The following is a 23,700-nucleotide window of genomic DNA, read 5'->3' as shown; positions in this document are numbered from 1 at the left end:
CTATAACCGAAAAGAAAATCATGCCTAGTGATACCTGGGATTCAGGGCCATATTATTTGACCCGTCATCACCCGGAATAATTATGCCTTGTGGGGAGTTTTTTTTGTCCTGGGCCGTCACTTTTCTCCGCCTGGCGACATACAGATAGTCCGACGGATAACAGGGCCTCTAGAGCTTGTCTAACCGTAAAAGAATAATGAAAAAAATAATGAAAAAAAAAAAAAAACAAATTAAAAAAATATAAAAGTCAAGTTGGACCTATTTGATTAACAGCGGATCTATCAATGCACCTTCTGCACAATTTAACTTGGTCACATTCTTGCACATAGGTATCTCATACAACATCCATCAGCCACCATGGGGAGTTTCCATCCTGAGCCACTGACCGAGCCAATCGCCATTGTTGGCTTGAGCTGCAGATTTGCAAGCAGTGCCAGCAGCCCGGAAGAGTTGTGGAAGATGCTTGCCAAAGGAAAGAGCGGTTGGAGTGAGATCCCTGCCTCGAGATTCCATCTCCAGGGGGCCTTCCATCCGGATCCCAATAGGTCCAGCGGGGTAAGCACCTACCTCGGACAGGTATGATTAAAATGCGCCGCTTATTGGTAACAGACAAACGTTCGTGGGGGACACTTTCTAGAACAAGACCTTGGTGTATTCGACGCACCCTTCTTTCATTTTACTGCTGAAGCTGCCTCTGTGAGTGATCACCATGACGCTGGCGAAGGAAACACTGTTGATGTATAGGTTGGCGCTTTCTGTGAATACAGAGTATGGATCCTCAATTTCGTCTTCAACTTGAAACCGTCTACGAAGCCTTGGAGAACGGTTCGTGCTTGTGTTTTGGCCCTTGGTCTCCCTTTTTCGGTCCAATTTTGATTCTCAGTGACAAAGTAACTAACGAAGGAGAATGGCAGCCGGTCTTCAGTTGAATGAGGTGGCCGGAACAGATGCTTCAGTCTTCTCGGCAGTGTTTGTGAACGACTATAAAGATAGTTTTCTTCGCGACGAAGACAATCTGCCGCGCCTTCTTCTACCGGGAAACGGAGCTGCCATGGCATCAAATCGCATTTCACATTTCTTTGACTTTCGTGGGCCAAGTTTTACCGTAGATACGGGTTGTTCGGGAAGTTTGGTGGCTCTTCACCAGGCCGTGCAGAGTCTACGAAGCCAAGAGTCAAACATGGCCGTGGTAAGCGGTACAAACCTTCTGCTTAATCCAGATCAATTCAAAAGTCTGAGCTCATTGGGGTGGGTGAATCTTGATCCCAATGAGAAGTCCTTGGCTCTGCACATATGTAATTGACTAATTCCTTATGACTAGGCTGTTATCACCCGATGGGAAGTCATTTGCGTTTGACAGTCGAGCAAACGGATACGGCCGTGGAGAAGGTGTCGCAACTGTGATTATCAAGCGTTTGAAAGATGCGGTAGCTGCGGGTGATCCTGTACGAGGCATCATTCGCGAGACTTTTCTGAATCAAGACGGTAGGACTGAGACCATCACAACACCTAGCCAGGCAGCACAGGAGGCCCTCATCCGAGGATGCTACCAAAAGGCTGGGCTCGACCCTCTCAACACACAGTACTGTGAGGCTCACGGGACCGGTACGCCCACTGGCGACATCATTGAAGCGCGAGCGATGGCAAATGCTCTGCGGTCGGGAATGCCGTCTGATCCTGTTTTGCGGATTGGCTCGGTCAAGACAAATGTGGGCCATACGGAGGCCGCGAGTGGACTCGCTGGTATCATCAAGGTCGTCCTAGCAATGGAACAAGAGAGAATACCCCCGAGCATCAACTTTGAAAAATCTAATCCAAAGCTTTCTCTCGAGAAATGGCGGCTGCAGGTAGTCCGAGCTTTAGAGGAGTGGCCTATCGGCCAATCTGGCGTCCGGCGCGCCTCTATCAACAACTTTGGCTATGGTGGCACTAATGCTCACGTCATCATGCAAGACGCGAAGTCTCAAATGATGGAATGTTATCCAAATTTGAGAAGCCAAAGCGTTCCTGCTCCAGCGCCGCCGTTGCAAGTGCTGATTCTCAGTGCTCATGATGAGCACTCTTGTCAGCAGATGGTGACCAATCTCAAAGCATATCTTCAGCGACAACAACTAGAAAAAGCCGATGAACTTTTTCTTTTGCAAAGGCTCATATACACTCTAGGGAACCGTCGCTCTAGACACTCCTGGGTCGCATGTCACCCTGTCCCCTGCAACGGGGGCATTTCAGCTGTCAACCGAATCTTGGATTCGCCGCAGTTCAGGTCATCTCGCAGCATGCATCAACCTCGTATCGGCATGGTATTCACAGGCCAGGGCGCCCAGTGGTATGCAATGGGCCGAGAGCTGATCCCCGTATATGCCGTATTTCGCAGCACTCTGGAGAAGGCGGATAGGTATCTACAAGAGCTGGGGGCGAATTGGTCCCTTTTGGAAGAGCTGTCTCGTGATAACCACAACACTCGAGTTAACGAAACTGCCCTGAGTATTCCTATCTGTGTTGCTGTTCAAATTGCATTGGTGCAACTATTACAGGCCTGGGGTTTGTACCCAACTGCAGTCACGAGCCACTCCAGCGGTGAGATCGCCGCTGCATATACTGCTGGTGCACTGGACCTCTCATCTTCCATGGCGGTAGCTTACTACCGGTGCCTTTTTGCTGATGACCGTCGTCTCTTTGGATCCACCCCAGGTGCTATGACTGCCGTCGGTCGTGGGATTGAAGAGGTGGAGAGATACCTCACGTCTGCAATTGGGACTGGAGCCCACACAGCTGTTCCTGCATGCATAAATAGCCCCTCAAGTGTGACTGTTGCTGGTGACGTCGACGTTGTGGAGCGGGTTGAAACCATCGCCAAGGAAGACGGGGCTTTCTGCCGCCGGCTCAAGATCAACACAGCATACCACTCACATCACATGAAGCCTGTTGCAGAGCCATATCGACAGGCATTACTGAAGGCTTTACCCAAAGGAAAGACTGGTACACCACCACCGCATCCAATCGAATGTTTCTCACCAGTCACTGGTGGTCAGATATTGAGCGGTCGAATGGCTACTGTGGATCACTGGATTCAGAGTTTGCTGGGTCCGGTTGAATTTGTAAATGCAGTCAGCAACATGGTGCTAGATATGACTGATCTTTCGAGTCGTGTGGATCTCCTGCTTGAAGTCGGTCCACACAAAGCACTAGGTGGACCTTTACAGGAGATTCTGTCCCTTCCCAAATTTAACGACGTCCAGGTTTCATATCATGGTTGTTTGGTGAGGCATACGAATGCAGTTGAGACCATGCAGGCTCTAGCTGCTCAGCTCATAAGCCAAGGCTATCCTGTCAATCTGAACGCCGTCAACTTTCCAGCAGATCGGCCTCGGTACTTGCCTGTTCTCCAAGATCTGCCGTCTTACCCTTGGAATCACGCAGTAAAGCATTGGTCTGAGCCGCGCTTCAATAGGTCCCTGCGAAAGCGCACTGAGGCGCCGCATGAGTTACTGGGCTCACGGATGCTTGGCAGTGATTGCGATAGCCCAGCGTGGAGACATACACTGCGTGTCTCAGACAGCCCCTGGCTTGAAGATCATGTGGTGCAGTCGAACGTGCTTTATCCTGGTGCAGGATATGCTTGCTTGGCGATAGAAGCAATGTCACAATTAGCTCAACACCAGGGTCAAAAGGTGTCGAGCTATCATTTGCGACATATTGATATCCTTCAGGCATTGATAGTTCCTGACGTGGCTGAAGGCACCGAAATTCAGACAGCTCTGCAAACTCCCAGCCGCCGTGACATTGGAAGCCAAGGTTGGATGCAATTTGAAGTTCGCTCAGTTACCTCAAACAATAGATGGATGACTCACGCCCGAGGCGAGATACGTGTGGATAATATGGTGTCTGAAAAAATTGACTTAAGCTGTCAGCCAGCGACAAATCCGTTGGGAGCGTACACCAGAGACGTCGACCCAGAAGATTTCTATCGCAGTCTCCATGATGTTGGGATCTGTCACGGATCCAAGTTTAGAAACATACAATGCATCACACAGGCAGGAAACCAGGCCCGGTCCGTTTCCGATATCATGATAGGTAAAATCAGCACCATTGAGACTTGCATGCCACAGGGCAATGTGGTACACCCGACAATAATGGACTCAGTTGTTCAAACAGCTTACACAGCTCTATCGAGTGCCCATCATTTGCGTGGTAATGCATGCGTGCCACGGAGGATTGACCGGCTTTGGGTGTCTGCTGGTATTCCATCACGTACTGGTCATGTGTTTCGCGCGCACACCTGCCTGTCTCATGCCGACAAACGAGGGATCAAAGCGGATATAATTTTGGTCAATGCTATAGAATCCGAAGACCAGAGTCGGGGGGAAATGTTGAGGATGGAAGGCCTGGATTGTCAGTCTATTGGACAGACGGTCGCCTTACCTGGGCACACACCAAAAAAAACAGTCGATGAACTTCAATCTAAGATAAGCTGGGCTCCAGACCTGGGCCTGATCTTGCCAACGACAGAAGAAGCTCTACAACTGCAGCTTGTCCATACTGAGAATCCCGAGGAACGAAGCTTACTGATAGGCCTGCGTCGAGCATGTGTGTACTATATGAAGAATGCCGTCGATAGTATCTCTGAGTCTGATAGAAGTACTCTTAGAGGTCATTGGGCGCATTTCTTTTCGTGGATGCAAGAGCAAATTCATCTTGCGGAATCAGGTCTACTGGGGCCTGGTAGCGCAGCTTGGGTGCAGCACCGCCTTGATGATCAAAAGGGGTGGCTAGATCAGGTGTCGCAAGTCAGCGTCAACGGCTCCATGCTGTGTCATGTGGGCCCTCATCTAGCGGCGCTCTTGCGTGGGGAGACAAAAATGGCTAACCTGATGGACGATCAGCGCCGCTGGACTGAATACCACGCCCACGCAATCAAGATGCAGCGTTGTTTCACCCAGCTTTCGGAATTGCTCCGTTCTCTCTTACACAAGAAGCCGCGGGCCCACATTCTGGAGATTGGAGCTGGAAGTGGAGGCGCTACTCGACATGCGCTTCAGGCAATGGGCACAACTGTGGGGAGAAGACCTCTTACGACAACATATCAAATCACGGATGTATCCCCTGATTGGATAGATTTTTTGCAGGATAGCTTGGGTGATCTGGGTGACATGGTATCTTTCGAAACTTTGGATATCGAACTTGACCCCGTCTTGCAAGGTTTCGAGAGTGGAACATTTGACATTGTGATTGCAAGCGACATGATGCACGCCACAACGTCAGTCGAAAAGGTGTTAGGGAACGTGCATCAACTGTTAAAACCCGACGGTACATTTTTGTTGCTGGAAACAACCCAAGATCAGCTTGATGTTCAGCTTGTGTGCGGCCTATGCGCAGAATGGTGGCTCAACGATGATTCCGATGGCAAGGAAACATTTTCCAGCCCGACACGAAGCACGAGCCAATGGAATGCATTATTCAGATCGACTGGTTTCTCAGGCGTTGATCTGGAAATTCGTGATTGTGGCAGTGAAGACTTGTATTCACGCAGCACCATGCTGACAACTGTGGCGCCCTTACGGCGTCCTTCCTTGGCTGTTGAGCCGATTCTTCTGGTCACTCACAACCAGCTGAACCAAATCCCGCCGGCGTGGCTGACATCTCTGCGGACTTCTCTGATTCAGGCTGGAGCAGCTCCTCCATTAGTTCAAACTCTTCAAGGATCTGACCCTAACATGTATGATGGCAAAATTTGTGTTTTTGTTGGAGAGCTTACCCAGCCAGTTCTCCACGATATGGATGCCAATGTTCTAGCCGCCCTCCAGGCCATGACCGCCCGCTGCAAGGGTCTCCTCTGGGTAACGATTGGCGGAGCAGTTGACTGCGAAAATGTCAACGTTAGCTTAGCCCCCGGACTGACGCGTGTCTTGCGCAATGAATTCATAGACCGCCCATTCCTGACTCTAGACTTGGACCCCAGCAAGCCGTGCTTGTCCGAAGCAGGAATTCATTCTATTGTGCTCGTCCTTCAGAGCCATTTTGATCATTCAGTGCCTCCAAGTGTATTCTCGGCCTCAGAAAGCGACGCCGTATTACAAGAATTCGAATACGCCGAGCGCAATGGGCTTCTCTTGATACCGCGATGCTTCCCTTATGCCTATCAACAAAGAGAACTCCGGCGGGAGATACCTGATCCATTGAACCTTTCTTTTGAACTGTTTCATCAACCTGATCGCCCAATTCGTATGGAGCTTGGAGTGCCTGGACTAATTGATTCTCTACAATTTGTTGAAGACACCAAGCCGAAAGGGGACTGGCAGTTCAATCCGGATTGTATTGAAATTGCACCACGGGCATTCGGTGTCAACTTCCGCGACGTGTTGGTGGCCATGGGCCAGTTGGATGAGAATGTCATGGGCATCGAGTGTGCTGGACTCATTACTCGCGTTGGCAGCGAAGCTGCCACACATGGTTATCAAATTGGCGACTCCGTTTTTGCCATACTCCGGGGTCCTTTCAGCAGCCGCGTGTGCATTGAGTGGACCTGCGTCGTGCAACTCCCTCCTGGTCTAAACTTCGAGGTAGCTGCTTCCATTCCGACCATTTTTATAACGGCATATTTGGCACTCTATGATATTGCTCGTCTCCAGCGAGGTCAGTCAGTTCTTATCCATGCTGCTGCTGGAGGTGTTGGGCAGGCAGCAATTCAATTAGCACAGCTTCGTGGCGCAGAGATCTTCGTAACGGTTGGAACGGCTCAAAAGCGCTCCCTGTTGGTGGACCAATATCAAATTCCGGCGGATCATATTTTCTCGAGCCGCGACATTTCTTTTGCCGCTGGGGTGCGTGCAGCCACGAATGGTCGTGGAGTTGATGTGGTGCTCAACTCTCTGACAGGCTCCTTGTTAGATGCTAGCTTTGATCTCCTTGCCCCGATGGGATGCTTCTGTGAGATTGGGAAACGTGATTTGGAGGACAACAATCTGTTAGCAATGCAGCCCTTCGCCCGACATGCCACCTTTGCTGCTATTGACTTGTTGGCCTACAGTCGACATCGCAGCCACGACACACAACGTATCATGGCTGAGGTCTCTTCTCTTTTCCGTCACAAGAAGATAAAACCTATCCAGCCTCTTACCGTGTACTCAATGGCGGATGCCGTCAAAGCATTCCGCCTGCTTCAGACAGGAAAACATCAAGGAAAGGTCGTGTTATCCACTAGTCCAGAGGAACGTGTGCCGATACTACAGCGACTCCCGGTTGCTAAACTCTGCTCCGACGCTTCGTATCTTTTAGTTGGGGGTCTTGGTGGTATTGGACTTTCCGTTGCGCATTGGCTAATTGCACATGGTGGCCGGAATCTCATTCTTCTCTCACGTAGTGCTGCAACTCCAGCCCATGACAGTACAGTGAAGGAACTGCGGAACTCCGAGGGTTGTACCATCAAAACAATAGGATGCGACATCGCCGATCCGGAGCAGGTTCGCATCGCTTTACGTGATTGTGAGCAGGACCCAGAGTTACCTCCCATCCGGGGCATTATCCATACTGCCATGGTGCTGAGGGACAGTATATTTGAGCAGATGACCATCGAAGACTTTCATGCAGCACTGCGTCCTAAGGTTCAGGGTACGTGGAATTTGAATCAGTATTTCCAGCAACCCGGTCAACTGGACTTTTTCATTATGTTTTCTTCCGTGGTTGGCGTGACGGGCAACGCAAGTCAAGCCAATTATGCAGCAGCGGGTGCGTACCAAGATGCTCTCGCCCGATGGCGTGTCTCAAATGGACTACCAGGAACTGCAATCGATCTAGGGCCAGTGAAAGGAGTCGGCCATCTGAGTCAGGCTCGTGGTTTGGCGAGTCGTTTTTCTCGCATGGGATACACGTTGATTAGCGAAGACCAAGTCCTGGACGCTCTCAAAGCAGCCATCCTATCGCCCCTGGAGCCGCAGATTGTGGTTGGAATCAACCCAGAACCAGGTCCTCAATGGAGCCGCGACGGGCAATCCGTGCTGGGGAGGGATGCGCGATTCCAGGCCTTACAGTGGGATCCTCAGCAGGGCAAGAGCGGGGCATACCAAGGAGGCAGGGACGGGGCGTCTCTTGCCGACCAACTAGCGATGTCGACCTCCAGAAATGAGGCGGAAAGGCTAGTGGGTAATATCATCACTCGCAAGCTTGCTGATATTTTCATGATTGATGCTGCTGACATTGATATGTCGACTCCACCCACTCAACTTGGTGTGGACTCACTGGTAGCGGTCGAAATACGCAACTTGCTCGCTCTTCAGGCGGGTACTGAAATCCCTATCTTCATCATCCTGCAAAGCCCATCCTTAGCTGCACTTGCTGCTGAGATCGTTGACAAGAGTAGTCACTTAGGCTTGGCTGCTGTATCGTAGACCAACAACGCTTATTACTATAATTGTTTAAATCATTTTTAATACTACTACTGAGTCGTGTCACTTTCTATTACACCCTAAACTAGAGTGATCAACTGCATTTGAGTCTAGGTCAAAGCCAGGCAACCCGGATCCGACCCAATCCGATTCATAGTGTCCTTCAGGAATCATGCGTCTCACTTCTTGACTCTTGCGATCATTTATATCGAATGACCCGTTCCAAGGGCAAGACTCTCTTTTTGTTCTTGGATCCCTGTTTACTTTGTCTTACTATTTCTTCTTTCCCTCTCTTTTCCCATCGTAAGATTAGCACTGGTAGATGTCCTATATGTGAAAGTTTACGAAGACGAAGCTGGGCCGAGCAGACTTATGAATCGCTCTACTACTAATAGTTGGCTGGGTGTCGCCCGGGTGAGGAATGTGTGAGAGTCGCTTTAGCGTCGCGCGATCAGGGGTGAGAAGGGTGAGTGCGTAATAAGGAGGGTGAGTACCGCGGCAAAGAAATTGTTTATGTTTTGGCTTTCCGGCTACTCCGTAGTCCTCATTGCCCATTCATTGGATCTTTACTCGGAGATTGCATTCTCGCTGCCGATATCCTCAGACATTTCCAACTCAGCCTCCTCCCATCGCTTAACAAGTTGTTCAGGTTTCCAGTCCTCGCCGTAGCGGCCGTTTTCCCACCATGCACGCATAAAATCTTGCCCCGAGAGAAACATACCATCTGCAGCCCACAGATCCTCATTCCCTTCCAACCGAGAGTAACGTAGGACCCTGCCACGATCGTCGATATATACCACCAGCACGTTTCCCGGGCCATCATTTGCCTCCTTATCGTAGATGAGGACGTGGGTCCATCTAGCCGCCTGGTGAGCCATCTCAAAATCAATTTCATCACCGTCCTTATCTATGGCCTTCTTAAGGGCTTCCCGTATCCTGTTATCGTGACGGCAAGCAAAGACTGTCGTCCCTTCAATGATCTGAGGGATATGGGTTAGGATACCGTGCAGCGACTGTAGGCCGTTATCCGACCTAGCGTCATAAAGCGCGATATTATCGAAAATTGTCCCGTCGTACTCCGCCTCAAGGATTAGCTTGGAAAGGTTATTTTCCGAGCCGTTGCCGTAGAAGGTGCGGACAAGACGCGTATAGCTGATCTCCTTCCGGTCTGAAGGATCACGGACCCGAGCAAGGAAATCCTTCTCGTCCTCAGTAATATCCTCTTGAGCCTTGGACATCTTCTCTAGTCGTTTCAGATATGGCTGCAGCTTATTGTTAGTCGATGATAACTACTTTAAGGGGAAGAGACGTTAGATAGACTAACCATGCGGCCCTGTAGGCCAATATCTCGCCACTTGTTAAAGATTGCCGAGCGCTGGGCTTCGTCCGAAATACTAAGGCCATTCTTCCATTTTGCCTACGGGAAATTCCATTAGCGTATCGCCCGACTTCAGATTTAGCGCGGAGAGGAGATTACCAGGAGATACAAGTCTGCGGCGTAAATTATCACCTTCTCCTGACCGTGGGTACGCTTCAGGGCGTATCCACTAGGCATTCTGAAAGGTTGAAAGGATTGACGGTAGTCTGTTTATTTCGGGGGGCAGGGTAAAAAGGAGGGAGGATTGTTGTGCATAGAAACAAGCAATGGAGAAATGCGGCGATTGCGGGTCAAGCGGGTCCGGACCCGGTGCATAGTACAATCCGGTCGTAATATCGGGATGATCACTGAGGGGTCGCGATTAGTATAGTTACTTCACAATTTTTGGTTTTTCTTTTGAGATTCTGCCGGGGCCGAGATAACAAAGGATAGTATTTTGGGAAGGGGCGCTGCTCAGAATGATAGTAGTGAAAAAGGAAGAATGGGTGTAGTATTGCAGTGGATTCTAAAGCTCTCGGAATATCGGGCTTCTGCCCAGAAATCTATGGACAGAATATACGGATACGATGTAGGTAGTAGTGATTGACAATTGGAGCACGCCACATTATTTCCTCGTGGCTTGCCATCTCCCCCGAGCTAAGAACAAGGAGAAATGCAATGCAATGCAATGTAACATGGGGCCAAATTTCAGGGACTCAACTATCCGTCTATCCACCCATGCGCTAACAACCAGTAGGTCTGTGTGTTGTCTTATTTACTCTCATACAGCCTAATCAAAGGCCACCAAAATAAACAAAGTATCATATAGGAAACCAGGATCAGATTTCTTGGTCACTCCTACATTCTGTCACTACGGCTCTAAGTATCTCTCTCTCTCTCTCTCTCTCTCCCATTTCTCATATAATCTGAACCGGGATTTTCTCATCGCGATGTCAACATGGTGGCGACACTGCCACGCCAGAGCCGCAACGCTACTCACTTTGGCGGCCTTCACTGCCTTTGGAGGAGCTTATCAGATTTTTGATGCGGCTCCAACCGGTATTCCAACAGCCTGTGGAAACGCCCTAGCTGCCAACATCTCCTGTGATCAGCTTTTCTCTGCCTCGTACATTGCCGGGGGCGGATATGTCAGCGCGGTTGCTCTTGACGATGTTTGCTCGACAAGCTGTACAGCTCGCTCCTGACATTCCAAGATGATGTGGACGATGCTTGTGGGAACACTAGTAGTAGTAGTATTCATTTACACCGACCTCTCGCCGAAGCTATATGCAGTATACGGCAACTATACATCCGAGTATGTACATGTGGAGTCATCCACTTTCTGACATGAATTTAAAGCCTCGTCACGGCCTATCCTGGCCCATTGCCGCTCCCGTCGTTAGGCTGCCCTCACGGCGCACGACTGCAAAATCGCTGTGACGTCTCAGCGAAGTCCAGCACAGCCTGCACTGTCTTGGCTCGCGAGACGATGTCTGGTTTACCTCTCTCACGGTCTAGGTCTAGGTTATATATTCTAGGGGAAGGCTAATATACCAGGCGGAGCTGATCACCCCCCTAGATAAGAATTCCCACCCTATTCTCACCTCTCTCACCCCAGTCTATAAATTTCTCACCTATATCACCCATACCCACCTAGCATTGAACACTCGCCGCCCTAGTGTAATAGGGCTATAGAGAGAATTGGCCACGCGGATATATTGTGGCTTAATTACGGCTGAGCGGACGGGAAGCCCTGTTATCCACACCCTATGGTCGTATGTACTAGAGTACGTACTTGGAAAAAATATATAGTTTTGTTCTTAAGCTATGAGCGCGCAAAGGTAGCATAAAAGCCCATTATAGCTAATCCATACCCTTTTACTACCACAGTATCGAGGCTCAATCTACTTCATTCAACTGTTGATCCTGAGGACTAATAACGCCCTTTTGAGCCTTTTACAAGAGAAGACTTTCGACTAGAGCCATGGCATTCCACCATTACCGCTGGTAGTTCAAAGCATGCTCATTGATCCAAGCAATGCCCTCTTTCCGCCAGGTATCAGGTTCAGGATAGCTCGTTTTGTTTGCATCCCAGACCATATTCATAGGATCTTCCATAGTATAAGCAGGCCAATCAGCCTGTGTTGCATTCCTCCCTCTTCCACTCCAGTCGTTCGGATCAAGGTTATGGACGAAGCTGGCCCATGAGTTGCTCATCAGGTAGCTAAGCTCCGTATATGATTCCGGCTTGTCCAAAAACGGATTAGGAGTGTATCCCAATCCATTGAGGTTATTGAAGACGAAAGCAACCTCGGCAAAGTGAGTCACGCCGATTTCCCATGCTGCACCTGCTGGAACTGTGTTGAATCGGTAGCTGTATGCCGTCAAATTGTTAGCCGCCCATGTCTCGGCTGACAACCTTCTTCCAGCGATGAAGACCTGGTCACCCCAATAAGCGGCACTGCGACGGTACTCGGCTCCATATGGTTGTGGGAAGGTGACGTCTCCGCCGAGGGTCTCGAAGGACGGAATTCCAACGGAAGGGTCATTTGGGTAAACCTGTAGGACTTCGTTGACAAGCGTTTCGTTGAACGCCCATTGATCCGATGTAGTCACTAATTCCAAAGTTGTTAGCTGAATTATGCTTTGGTATGCGGGAGGCTCAGTGGATTACCGTTCAGCCATCCGATGAAACCGGCCGTGTCGTTAATTGGCTTTGGGCTGAAGTTTGTACCCTCATCCGAGCTTGCGCCGACGATGATAGGAACACGGACAAATGCGCCATCCTTTATTTGCTGACTAGGATAACGAGCCACAAAATCCCCGTCGAGTGTCGGATTCCACCCAGAATTATATTCAGTCGTATTGAGCACGTTGTCCAGAACGGTAAATGGCAGACGACGCAAACACGCCAATGTATCTGCTTCTTCTGCGCAACCGGCTTCACGTACAATTCCGTCGTAACGTGATTGATAGACTTTAGTCAGGTTTAGGGGGTTGTGCGGCATCACAGGGCCCGACTCCATGATAGCGGCACGGAAAAGACCATCATCGCGGCCATCGAAGGCTCGGATGTGGAACCCAACGCTCTCTGCGCCAGCGCTCTGACCCCAGATTGTGACTTTTGAAGGGTCACCTGTGGATTGGATTAGCGGGTGTTCATTTGAATTCTAAATTTCGATCATACCGCCAAATGCGCCAATATTTTCTTGGATCCAGTGGAGGCCAAGTCGTTGGTCCTTTAGGCCGAGGTTCGTGTACCCTTCTTTTGCAACCTCCTCACTGTTCATGAAGCCCATAACGCCCAGTCGGTATGCAATGCTCACACCAATAATCGGTTTGCCAATGTCTACGGAATTTTGGACAATGAACGAGACATTGTATCGCAGGTCTTGAGTACCTCCCTGTCGGAATCCACCACCTGAAATGGTTAGCGAATATTGCGAAAAACGGAATTTCCATGGCGTTACCGTGGATCCAGACTGCCACTGGCAGGCTCTCATTCTCATAACCTGCTGGGCGGACGACATTGAGATACAGGCAGTCCTCGCTCTGACCAAGTTAAAAGAGTCCTTCTCATTAGTGTCACCATATCACTTACCTGCTGCTTTCCAATCTGGTCACTGCCATAACCAATGCATTCCTAGGACTGTGAGCCTCGCATATAGATACTCATTGTGTGTATAGACATACAGGGGCGTAACTGGTTGCTGGTCTCTGACCTGTCCACGTCTCATTCAGCGATACAGGATTCCGATACCGAAGATCTTGAAGTGGTGGGTGGGCAAAAGGAATTCCCAAGAATATATCCTCATTGTAAGTTTCCGAGTACGTGCCGAAATAGCTGCCGTTTTTCACTGTGACCATAGGTGCAGTGGGCAAATCTCGACGGGCAGGCAGAGAAGGGGCCGCACTGGCAGCGATGAGAAGTGCCGGGAGGAATAACAAAGGCCGCCACATATTCAGCATGAATTGGACGCAGGCTTGTCTTGGGTTATGGACAGTCAGAAAACAGTATTTGTGCCGAATTGACGGATTTTATAATTGACCCAGAGGGGTCATGATTAATGACCCCCACAGGGTTCAAATGATTGTATCCACATAGTACCACAATGACATGTTTGGTGCATTGGTCTCTGTTCGCTTGGAAAATGACTACCTGGGATTAACCGGCCGAAGTTACCTACTAGGTACTATTATTCCCGACGCTTGTATGACAACGCCGGAATTTAAGTAAACTCTGAATAATCCCCATCATCCGGTCTACTATAAATCCACAGCTGACCATACCTTCATAGTGAATTATATTACTATGAATGAGAAAAGGGCTTAATTTACACATCTGAAAGGCGTCAGCGACGCATATTTTACGCCGGGAATAGTTATGATTGCAAAGTAGGCGGAGCAAAGACTCCTAGCGATGGCTCTTAGCGATTGCTGAAAGTTTACCCCGCATCCCAGAGGCATGGGGCGATCGATGGTGGGGAGACCGATATCGCTGGTGGGGAGACTGTGCCGCCCTGCAGATTAATTTCTAGAATCGGAGATTTGAGTCGAAAATTAAAGTAATTTGGATACATGCCAGGTTAATGTCCTACCCCTTGGCTTCGATATAAGATTTCCGTGTGTCCGCTGTTTATTTCGGTCCCGTATTTGAGTATCTTCTCTACAGTTAGAGAGCCCTTCTCTTTCCTTTACAATGCACATTCTTAAAGTCATGAGTAGCTTAACGCTAGCGGTTGGGGCACTGAGTAAGGGCACAGCCGTTAGAAAGACCGGCAAGGGCCCAACTGGCTATGTAGTCGATTTCGTTTTTACACCAAACGCAACGACTCATGCTTCCTCAGTCTTACTGGGCGGCTTTCCTTTCTTTTCCGACTCACTGCATGGATCCTTGTCCAAAACAGATGGATACTCACCCTATGAGTGGAAGTCGGACATGTTCTCCATGCGATTGTCCCCTGACTATGGAAATGTGGCAGACAATCTTGCCGGTCTGGAGATGACGCACAATGAACATACTGGTGACTGGGAGATAACCGTGCCGCTCCCATCTGGGACTTGGCTCTACGCCTACTATCCTAATTGCACAACGGGCAACTGGAGGAATTGTGATGTTGCAATTGTGGATCCCTCGAATCTACCCATCGAAGCCTTTGCGGGTGATCAGCTGCTCAGCGCTATTCAGTTACCGTTTGACCGTGAATTTCAGATCAATGATTATGATTGGCAACTGCCACTAGAAGATGTTTCCAAGAGGGGCAATGTTAGCTTCCATCGGTACTCGTCTCCGGGATCGACCTATCCTTATCCCAGTCAGCATCCCTAAAGACGGCATACAGCGATTTGTATTGTTGATTGACTTTTTGAATAGATGTTCACGATGTTGGAATTTACCTCCCTTATGAGTATGGAAAGATTCCAAACAAGAAATATCCGGTCTTGTACCTCTCCAACGGTGGTCAAGGGTCGGATTCAGATTGGTTTCAGCAAGCCCAAATTCACAATATTGGTAAGTTTTCAGGAGGACCTGAATTAGTCGAAAAAATCGCACCCATCTTGTTTCCCGGATCTAATGCACCTCGCTAATATGACATTGCTCAGTCGATCGTCTCATCAATGCCGGGGAGCTCGAGCCGACCATCCTCATCACGCCAAACTGGTATGATCTGGGATTTACTCTCGAAGAGTACCAAACCAACGCAACACTACAGGCAGAATATTTGGATGTCGGTATGTATAACAACCCCATTTCTATTTTCTTCGTTAGCCGAATGATCTTGCTAAAACATGCCACAGTCGGATATTCCCGCTTTTTCAACAAAGTACGCGAGAACTTCTTCTCCTACCTGATGCCCTGGGTGAATGAGAACTATGACGTATCCAACTCTTCCTCTAACCGAGCATTTGGTGGTCTCGCCCTCGGAGGTACCCTGACTCTGGCCATGCTGTTCAACGCGACTGATTATTTCTCTTCCTACTGTATCATGTCACCTACGCCGGCTCCCTCTGCTGGTGACCAACAGTACAATGCTACCATTAACCCGGGGTTACGCGACGTGGGTATCTTGACTGGAGCCGGGTTTTACGATACCACATTCAATGCGGCACGGGATTGGGAGACGGCTCTGGCTACCGAGAACGTTACCTACTTGAGCCACTATTCGATGAGCGGTGCTCATCAATGGAGTACATGGCAGGAAATTACATATGTCTATTTAAAGGAGGCACTTTGGAAGCCTGTTCCGTATGGTAGGAAGACGAGCTTTAATCAGGTTAACCCGCTCAGTGGTGGTGTCCCCTATCGCAGGTGATTGTCAGGAGGATGTTCGAAGGTTCAGGGCGCAAGTGGAAATTTGTTGTTCAAAGATGCGGTACCTAAAGTCCAAAGATTGGAATTTTCATGATTTTATAGTTGAACGTAAAAGTCCAGAAACCGTGGTCGTCGCCCCACTTAAAGTTCCTCCGAAAAGTTGCACCGACGATAGAGTGGAGATCTGCATCATCGGCGGGGACACTAGCCGCCTGTAGCTTCAATTGCATTTCAGCTGGAGAACTTTTTGTGACCTGTGGGAGCTGGACAAAACTCTCAGGGGTGCAGCTTCTGCTCCTTCTTCCATTCCCAACCTTCCACAGCTCCGTGCCAACTGACGCCCACAACCCGACTAACATCCCCTCCACCCGTGCATCACAAATTACAATATGAAGGTCCTCGTCTTGGGTTCCACCGGAAGACTTGGCTCCCGCGTTCTGTCAGCTTTGCTGGCACGAGGACACTCAGTTGTCGCATTTGCGCGCGATTCCTCAAAACTCCCTCCCAGCATTATCTCTCAGCTTTCGGCCGTGGAGCTTGGAGATGCGACAAAAAGCGCCGATATCACAGCTGCCGGAAACAAGCACCAATGCGATGCCATCGTGAATACGGCTGGTTATGCTGCCATGGCACCTTGGGGAAAGAGTGATCTTCCTTCGATCGTGGATGCAGTTATCGCCGCCGCATTGGAGATAGGCCAGGGTCGTGAAACCCCCTTGCGGATGTGGTTCCTCGGAGGACTTGGCCTCTTGGACCTCCCCAATACCAATTACAGAATTGTGGACTAGTGAGTTTATTGACTTTACTTGTCGCGATTTCATATTATTTGCAAAATGCTGACAGAACTCGCGATTTAGCTTGCGAATGTTCCCACAACACCGTCACACCTGGGCCAAACTCCAGGCCTTGCCACCCTCGGGCATTCAATGGTCTGTTCTTTGTCCCGGTGTCATGTACCCTATGAGCGAAACCACCTACCCTCTCCCAAATGGAGCCTCGGCCAACAACCTCACGGTTGCTAGCACTTCACCCCCCGACTGGTCGTCAAAATTGCTGGGTACCCCGTTGATCGGAGGTTACTTAAATGTTCTCAGCCAGGCATCGTCATACAAGACAGCTCTTGAGGATAATGCAGATTTCATTGCCCAGGATCTTTTGGAGGGAGCAGAGAGCCCATGGATCTATCAGAAAGTGGGAACCAAGAACAAGAGGCAATAAACGATACCCACGCTGTGATATAGTGCCAAGAATAAGGGAGCATTTTGCTCAACACTACTGAAAAAGCCTTGCCCAATCTTTGATAGACCGTATAGATGCGCTGGAATGCAGTGCAAAGGTTAAGCTCTATCGTGGACCCAGCATCAAATCCGAACTTAATCTAAAGGATTTCAAGTTCAGCATACCTCTCACATCTGGACAATAACACCGGTCAATTTAATGAAGCGTTCTAATTCGCTTTATCTTCCATTTATCCATTAGTCCATAGTAGCCCTGGAGCCTACAGGTAGTCAACAATCACAAAGCTCTATCGAAGCGGGAAAATCATGGGCCGCCATTGATTACATAATGGCCATGTGACCGCGCATGACGAAGGCGGGCTGGGGATCGTCAACTCCACTCCCCAGGAATCTCCTCACCGCGATCTTGTCTCCCAACGGAACTATTCAGAGATCAGAACAACCTATCGGAGCGGGTATTAACAGTCAGTTCTACTTTGTCGTTCAATCACCTACATACCCACAATGGGTGCTCTATTATCTCTGCCGCTGATGGCGATACCGAGCATGGGCACGGTAAGTTCCCTTCCGAGCGCAAACGAGGAGCCCTTCGCTAATGACTCTTCTTTGCCAAATAGATCCTTACGGTCGGCGGCTCATGCTGCGGTGCGGCAACTTGCTCTGCGGTATGCAGCGCATGTGGAAAATTCCAGAACAGGTACGATCTCTTGGCTGCCTAACGCGGGAGAATTTGCACTAATCTCAGCATAGTATGGCAACGAGAATCGCTTACGCCTTTATCCTCTTGGTCAACTCGATTGTCTCTTGGATCATGCTCACACCATGGGCACTGAAGAAACTGCAACATTTGACTCTCGATTATATGGAAATTCGATGCGACGGCAAGGAATGTCATGGATGGGTAGCTGTGCATCGCATCAACTTTGGTCTCGGTCTCTTCCACTTGATACTCGCTCTCTTGCTCCTTGGTGTTAAGAGCTCTCGGGATAGTCGCGCTGCTCTGCAGAATGGGTTCTGGGGACCGAAGATTATCCTCTGGCTGGCATTTGTTGTCATGTCTTTCTTCATCCCGGAGTCCTTCTTCTTTGTGTACGGCAACTACATCGCTTTCTTCTGCGCTATGCTTTTCCTCCTATTGGGCCTGATCCTGTTGGTGGATCTTGCGCATTCTTGGGCCGAGCTGTGTTTGCAGAAGATTGAGGATAGTGACTCGCGCATGTGGCGTGGTCTGCTCGTTGGGTCGACCCTCGGCATGTACTTGACATCCATGGTTATGACAATCCTGATGTATATCTTCTTTGCTCGTGGCTCATGCTCCATGAACCAGGCTGCGATTTCGGTAAGTTCTCTCACTCTTCCGCTATTAATGGTGAAACTAACAGCCTTTAGGTCAACTTGATTCTCTTCCTGATCATTTCCTTCGTCTCCGTGCAACCTGCTGTCCAGGACTGCAACCCACGGGCAGGCTTGGCTCAGGCTGCCATGGTCACAATTTACTGCACCTATCTCACCCTATCTGCCGTGTCAATGGAACCTGATGACAAGCACTGCAACCCTCTGATTCGCTCCAGTGGTACTCGGACCGTCACCATCATTTTGGGAGCCATTGTCACCATGGCCACCATTGCGTACACAACCACGCGCGCGGCTACTCAGGGCATTGCGCTGGGATCCAAGGGCGGCCACAGCTACGTGCAGCTAGATGATGACGAGCATGGTCTGGTTACGCAGCAGCCTAACAGCCGCCGTGAGATGCGGGCGGAAGCCCTCCGAGCCGCGGTTGAGAGCGGGAGTCTGCCGGCTAGCGCCTTGGATGATAGCGACGATGAAGATGAGTTCGAGACCAGCAGCAAGGACGATGAGCGTGGTGCCACACAGTACAGTTACACACTTTTCCACATCATCTTCTTCCTCGCTACTACCTGGGTGGCCACCTTGTTGGCTCAAGGGCTAGAGGTTGAGACAAACGACATGGACTTTGCGCCCGTGGGCCGGACTTACTGGGCTAGCTGGGTGAAGATTGTCAGCGCCTGGGTGTGCTATGCCATCTACTTGTGGACACTGGTTGCTCCTGTTATGCTGCCTGATCGCTTTTGAAAGACTGGTCTAGGTAATGGTGGCTACTTTGATTTTCGGGCGTTCTAAGCGATGAGTGACTTAAATCTCCATTTGGCATATATCCTATAGCAATGCAATTATTACTACGCTTCCATAAATTAAGCTTCTGTGGGATCACGTCTGTATACTTCGCTCCGGCATAACCTTATGTGGATCAGGTGGAGCTCAAGCTTGGCAGAACCACTCCACGCGTAAAGTGCGACGCGCTCTTCAACACCAACAGCCATGGCATAATGGCAACCATAAAGGCCATCGAGGCCCGCTCAGTACGATCTCTAAGGAACGACTTGGTGGATAATTCATTTCCCTAACCGCTATCTCATCAGGTCCACCAAATCCAGTCTGGCCAGGTCATTACTGACCTGTGCTCCGTCGCGAAAGAACTAGTCGAGAACAGTCTCGATGCAGGAGCAACCAGCATCGGTAGGTGTCTCGTTTAGCAATGACCTAAGTACACTGGTCAACTGATTGTCTCTCTTAGAGGTGCGATTCAAGAACAACGGGTTGGATTTGATCGAGGTCCAGGACAACGGCGGTGGAATATCCCCGGAGAATTATGAAAATGTTGGTGAGTATTTAGGCCCCAGAAATTGCAAATATTCTATTTCCAGTACTCACATCTCAATCATCTCAGCTTTGAAACACTACACCTCCAAATTGTCCTCATACGATGACCTTACAACCCTCCACACCTTCGGCTTCCGCGGCGAGGCCCTCTCCTCCCTATGCGCTCTCGCCGACTTCCACGTCGTAACCGCCCAAGCACACCAGGCCCCGAAAGCAAACCGACTTGACTTCGAAGTCTCTGGCAAACTACAGAAGACTCAGATCGTCGCTGGACAAAAAGGAACCACCGCATCTGTAGGAGGAATCTTCAAACGCCTTCCCGTCCGCAGACGAGAACTAGAGAAGAACATCAAGCGAGAATACGGCAAGGTCCTGAACCTCCTACATGCGTACGCGTGTATCAGTACAGGAGTCCGATTTAGCGTCCGAAATACGGTCGGCAAGACCAAGAACGTGGTTGTGTTTTCTACAAACAGTAACCCGACGACCAAGGAGAATATCGCCAATGTCTACGGTGCAAAGACACTATCTGCGCTGATCCCTCTAGATCTGGATCTGGAATTCGAGCCTTCACATGCAATGAGACGAATCGAGAGCGATGGGCAATCAAACAAGATCCAGGTTCGGGGACACATCTCGAGACCTGTTTTCGGTGAGGGCCGTCAGACGCCTGATCGGCAGCTACTTTTCGTGAATTCGCGACCCTGTGGATTACCGCAGATTGCAAAAGCGTTTAACGAGGTTTATAAATCATTTAATGTCTCACAATCACCGTTTATTTTTGCCGATTTTCGGATGGATACTAATGCTTATGATGTGAATGTGTCGCCGGATAAAAGGACTATCTTGCTTCATGATGCTGCGGCTTTGATTGAGTCATTAAAGACTTCGCTTGCGGAATTGTTTGAGGCGGCGGATCAGACGGTGCCTCAGTCGCAGATTCTTGGGTCTAAGGCTTCGGCAAGTAAGCAGCAGGCGTTGGCGGCTTTGCCGGGTTTTGTTACTGCGAGACAGCTTCAGAGTGCCTCTGCTTCTGCGTCTCCTAAGACACCTCGTCAGGAGCGAAATGGAGAGGAGTCTACTGATGATCAATCCGAATCACGCGAGCAGACTGTGCCAAGTCTAAGTCGGTTTATGAGTTCACAGGATGGTTCGAGCCAGGTGGATCCTCCGTCTTCTCCTACAAAACCTACTATGGTGACCAGGCAAAAGAGGCCGTCTTCTGTTGCGGCTTCTTCTGGTCCGGACGTGGATGTCACTCCTCGTCCGGCTAGGGGCCGGGGTTCGGAAACAATTCAAGCTACTCCCGAGGTACCTGAGGCTTCACCTGAGCCATCCGAAGCTGAACAGGTGCTGGAATATGGGACGCAAGGCTCCGAAGAAACACCAAATGTGGTCCAGAATGCTTTTGATCGCATGCGTCCTCGTCGAATGCCCGCTGAGATGGCTACTATCACTATCGGTGATCATACGGTGAAATCTATGGTTGGAAGTGGCCTACCGCGGAAACGCACCTCTGACTATGGGACTTCCACGAATAACGTTACAAAACGCAAGCGACTCATTCATACTCCTTCCAGGCCTGGTATATTTGGGGAGCATATGAAGGCTTTTGCGGCGCCAGGAACGCAGCAAGAAAATGATCAAGAGGATGAGGATGAGGATGAAGAAATTGATGAGGATGGTGAAGAATATGAAGATGTTGAAGCAGAGGAGGCGGAGGCAGAGGATGAGGAGTATGAAGAGGAAGAAGCAGAGCTTCCGGAAGCCCCCTTGGAGCCTGAAGATAAAGACGATGTTTCAGAAGAACCAAATGAATCCGCTCCTCAGCCAGATAAGGAGGATCAAGAAAAAGGTGAAGCAACGGCTGAAAGTCAACATGACTTCGGTGAAGCCGAGAAGAAAGCCCAGGAAGAAGCAACAGTTCAACGCCTAATCCATGAGGCTGAGGAAACAGCAGTTCTTTCTGAGGAGCACAACACCAGTCGTGCCAACAAATTGAACAAGGGCGCCACCCACCGCGACTCTACCGTCAGCCTCATCAGCACGATCGATGCATCAGTCTCCCGGCTTCAGTCCCAAATGCACAAGCTACGAGAATCTCTCCAACCACGAAGCGCACCATCCCAAACCGACAACACCGACACCGATGAAAACACAGCCGAAGACCGACTTTCCCTCACGGTCAGCAAAGCCGACTTTGCCCAGATGCGCATAATTGGCCAATTCAACCTAGGCTTCATCCTCGCCGTCCGACCCGGCGACGATCACGACGAGCTTTTCATCATAGATCAACACGCTTCAGACGAGAAGTTCAATTTCGAAAGACTCCAGACTGAGACTATCGTCCAAAACCAACGACTCGTCCGTCCATTGCGACTGGATTTAACAGCCGTTGAAGAAGAAATCGTACTGGATAATGCATCCGCTCTCGAAAAGAACGGGTTCATCGTCACGGTCGACGAAAGTGGTGACGAACCCATCGGTCGCAGGTGTCAACTTGTCTCCTTACCACTTAGCAAAGAGGTCGTCTTTGGAGTTCGCGATCTTGAGGAACTGCTCGTTCTCTTATCGGAGTCGTCTGGCACTGGGATTTCCGTCCCACGTCCCAGTAAAGTACGGAAGATGTTCGCCATGCGCGCGTGTCGGTCTAGTATCATGATTGGGAAGACCTTGACAACGCGTCAGATGCAGCGCGTTGTTGGAAACATGGGTACGATTGATAAACCGTGGAATTGTCCCCATGGTCGGCCTACGATGAGGCATTTGATGCGTCTTGGGCAGTGGGAGGAATGGGATGAGTATGCGGAGGGCCTGGATGAAAATCTAGATCTAGATCCTGAGTCGCAGCATGATGAACCTGTGGGAATAGATCTATGGCGACGATTTGTGGATGAGATGCAACAGGAATAGTACTTAAAACGGTATCGCTGAATATATAACAAAATCACCACCAAGAAAACCAACTCCTTCTCTTTTCCTTCTTCTGGACTTCATCCCCATTCGGAACGCCATTCCCATTCCCATTCCCATTTATCTCAACCTCCATCTCCTCATCCCTAACACTCCTCGCATCCTCCTCACTAGCACTATCATCCACCCCCTCAACCTCATCCATCATACTCTCAAGAACCAGCAAATCCCTCTCAATCATCTCCGCCCAATTCTGCACATCCCCAATCTCCTTTAAGCCCGCCCTAGTCTCATCAGCAACCTTCTCCCACCCCTCATTCTGCTTCGCCAGCGCAGCGCCGTGCCCCCGCTAACTCGGCTTCTTGGCGCTCGAGCGAGAGGGCGTTGGTGTTTATTATTGTTGCGCGCTCGCGGAGCGGGGCTTCGAGGTTTGTGCCTACGCTGTGGAGGGTTGCTGTGAAGGCTGCCAGAGCTTCTTTCTGGCGTTGGTCTGGGGTGAGGGTTGAATCCGAGTCTTGGGTGTGGTCTTGGGGCTGGGTTGAGGAGGTTGGGTCTGTCATTTTGGGTATTTTGTATATAGTTTCCAAAGTTGGAGATGTGGGGAGGATGGCTGGTGTGGTTGGAGTGGGTATTTGGGAAGGAACCTTGGGACGGAAGACGAAAATGTGGATTTGAGAGAAGTGGAGAAAGGTTGGAGATTAGCAAATCTCCAAGGTTGGACTTTTGAGTGTAGGATGTTGGATGTAATGTTGATTTGAAGGCAAGTTCGAGGAATATAAATGTTTGCGGAGTCCGATCTGCAACCCCACTTGG

The 23,700-nt window shown here is 49.8% G+C and overlaps 9 protein-coding genes across 9 annotated transcripts; 6 read left to right on the top strand and 3 right to left on the bottom strand.

Moving 5' to 3' along the window:
- Window positions 1-357: 357 nt before the first annotated feature.
- Window positions 358-8,384, top strand: N7503_008431 (type I polyketide synthase; the record flags this gene model as incomplete). Its single annotated transcript, XM_057067978.1, has 5 exons — window positions 358-555; window positions 610-696; window positions 768-825; window positions 915-1,248; window positions 1,322-8,384. The coding sequence occupies 5 exons, from the start codon at window positions 358-360 to the stop codon at window positions 8,382-8,384; spliced, it is 7,740 nt and encodes a 2,579-aa protein (XP_056918833.1).
- A 563-nt stretch (window positions 8,385-8,947) lies between these two features.
- Window positions 8,948-9,936, bottom strand: N7503_008430 (uncharacterized protein; the record flags this gene model as incomplete). The annotated part of the gene is made up of 3 exons (XM_057067977.1): window positions 8,948-9,643; window positions 9,706-9,798; window positions 9,859-9,936. 3 exons carry the CDS (start codon window positions 9,934-9,936, stop codon window positions 8,948-8,950), a joined length of 867 nt encoding a protein of 288 aa, XP_056918832.1.
- Window positions 9,937-10,688: 752 nt separating this feature from the next.
- Window positions 10,689-10,943, top strand: N7503_008429 (uncharacterized protein; the record flags this gene model as incomplete). Its single annotated transcript, XM_057067976.1, has 1 exon — window positions 10,689-10,943. One exon carries the CDS (start codon window positions 10,689-10,691, stop codon window positions 10,941-10,943), a length of 255 nt encoding a protein of 84 aa, XP_056918831.1.
- A 793-nt stretch (window positions 10,944-11,736) lies between these two features.
- On the bottom strand, window positions 11,737-13,698 carry N7503_008428 (carboxylesterase family protein-like protein; the record flags this gene model as incomplete). The annotated part of the gene is made up of 6 exons (XM_057067975.1): window positions 11,737-12,353; window positions 12,413-12,874; window positions 12,926-13,159; window positions 13,209-13,290; window positions 13,340-13,381; window positions 13,432-13,698. 6 exons carry the CDS (start codon window positions 13,696-13,698, stop codon window positions 11,737-11,739), a joined length of 1,704 nt encoding a protein of 567 aa, XP_056918830.1.
- A 739-nt stretch (window positions 13,699-14,437) lies between these two features.
- On the top strand, window positions 14,438-16,052 carry N7503_008427 (alpha/beta hydrolase; the record flags this gene model as incomplete). The annotated part of the gene is made up of 4 exons (XM_057067974.1): window positions 14,438-15,053; window positions 15,113-15,250; window positions 15,343-15,471; window positions 15,538-16,052. 4 exons carry the CDS (start codon window positions 14,438-14,440, stop codon window positions 16,050-16,052), a joined length of 1,398 nt encoding a protein of 465 aa, XP_056918829.1.
- Window positions 16,053-16,440: 388 nt separating this feature from the next.
- N7503_008426 (uncharacterized protein) lies at window positions 16,441-17,269 on the top strand (the record flags this gene model as incomplete). The annotated part of the gene is made up of 2 exons (XM_057067973.1): window positions 16,441-16,838; window positions 16,909-17,269. The coding sequence occupies 2 exons, from the start codon at window positions 16,441-16,443 to the stop codon at window positions 17,267-17,269; spliced, it is 759 nt and encodes a 252-aa protein (XP_056918828.1).
- Window positions 17,270-17,793: 524 nt separating this feature from the next.
- Window positions 17,794-19,386, top strand: N7503_008425 (serine incorporator domain-containing protein; the record flags this gene model as incomplete). Its single annotated transcript, XM_057067972.1, has 4 exons — window positions 17,794-17,844; window positions 17,907-17,986; window positions 18,040-18,628; window positions 18,679-19,386. The coding sequence occupies 4 exons, from the start codon at window positions 17,794-17,796 to the stop codon at window positions 19,384-19,386; spliced, it is 1,428 nt and encodes a 475-aa protein (XP_056918827.1).
- Window positions 19,387-19,640: 254 nt separating this feature from the next.
- Window positions 19,641-22,887, top strand: N7503_008424 (ATP-binding mismatch repair protein PMS1; the record flags this gene model as incomplete). The annotated part of the gene is made up of 4 exons (XM_057067971.1): window positions 19,641-19,673; window positions 19,734-19,830; window positions 19,889-19,975; window positions 20,042-22,887. The coding sequence occupies 4 exons, from the start codon at window positions 19,641-19,643 to the stop codon at window positions 22,885-22,887; spliced, it is 3,063 nt and encodes a 1,020-aa protein (XP_056918826.1).
- Window positions 22,888-22,921: 34 nt separating this feature from the next.
- N7503_008423 (uncharacterized protein) lies at window positions 22,922-23,447 on the bottom strand (the record flags this gene model as incomplete). The annotated part of the gene is made up of 2 exons (XM_057067970.1): window positions 22,922-23,171; window positions 23,242-23,447. 2 exons carry the CDS (start codon window positions 23,445-23,447, stop codon window positions 22,922-22,924), a joined length of 456 nt encoding a protein of 151 aa, XP_056918825.1.
- Window positions 23,448-23,700: the final 253 nt, after the last annotated feature.

This window comes from Penicillium pulvis (assembly GCF_028828015.1).
Source record: "Penicillium pulvis strain IBT 33274 chromosome Unknown contig_7_segment1_segment0, whole genome shotgun sequence".
In the NCBI taxonomy this organism is placed as follows: Eukaryota; Fungi; Ascomycota; class Eurotiomycetes; order Eurotiales; family Aspergillaceae; genus Penicillium; species Penicillium pulvis.
The sequence above is the reverse complement of the archived record's forward strand: the minus strand, read 5'-3'. Positions and strand labels throughout refer to the sequence as shown.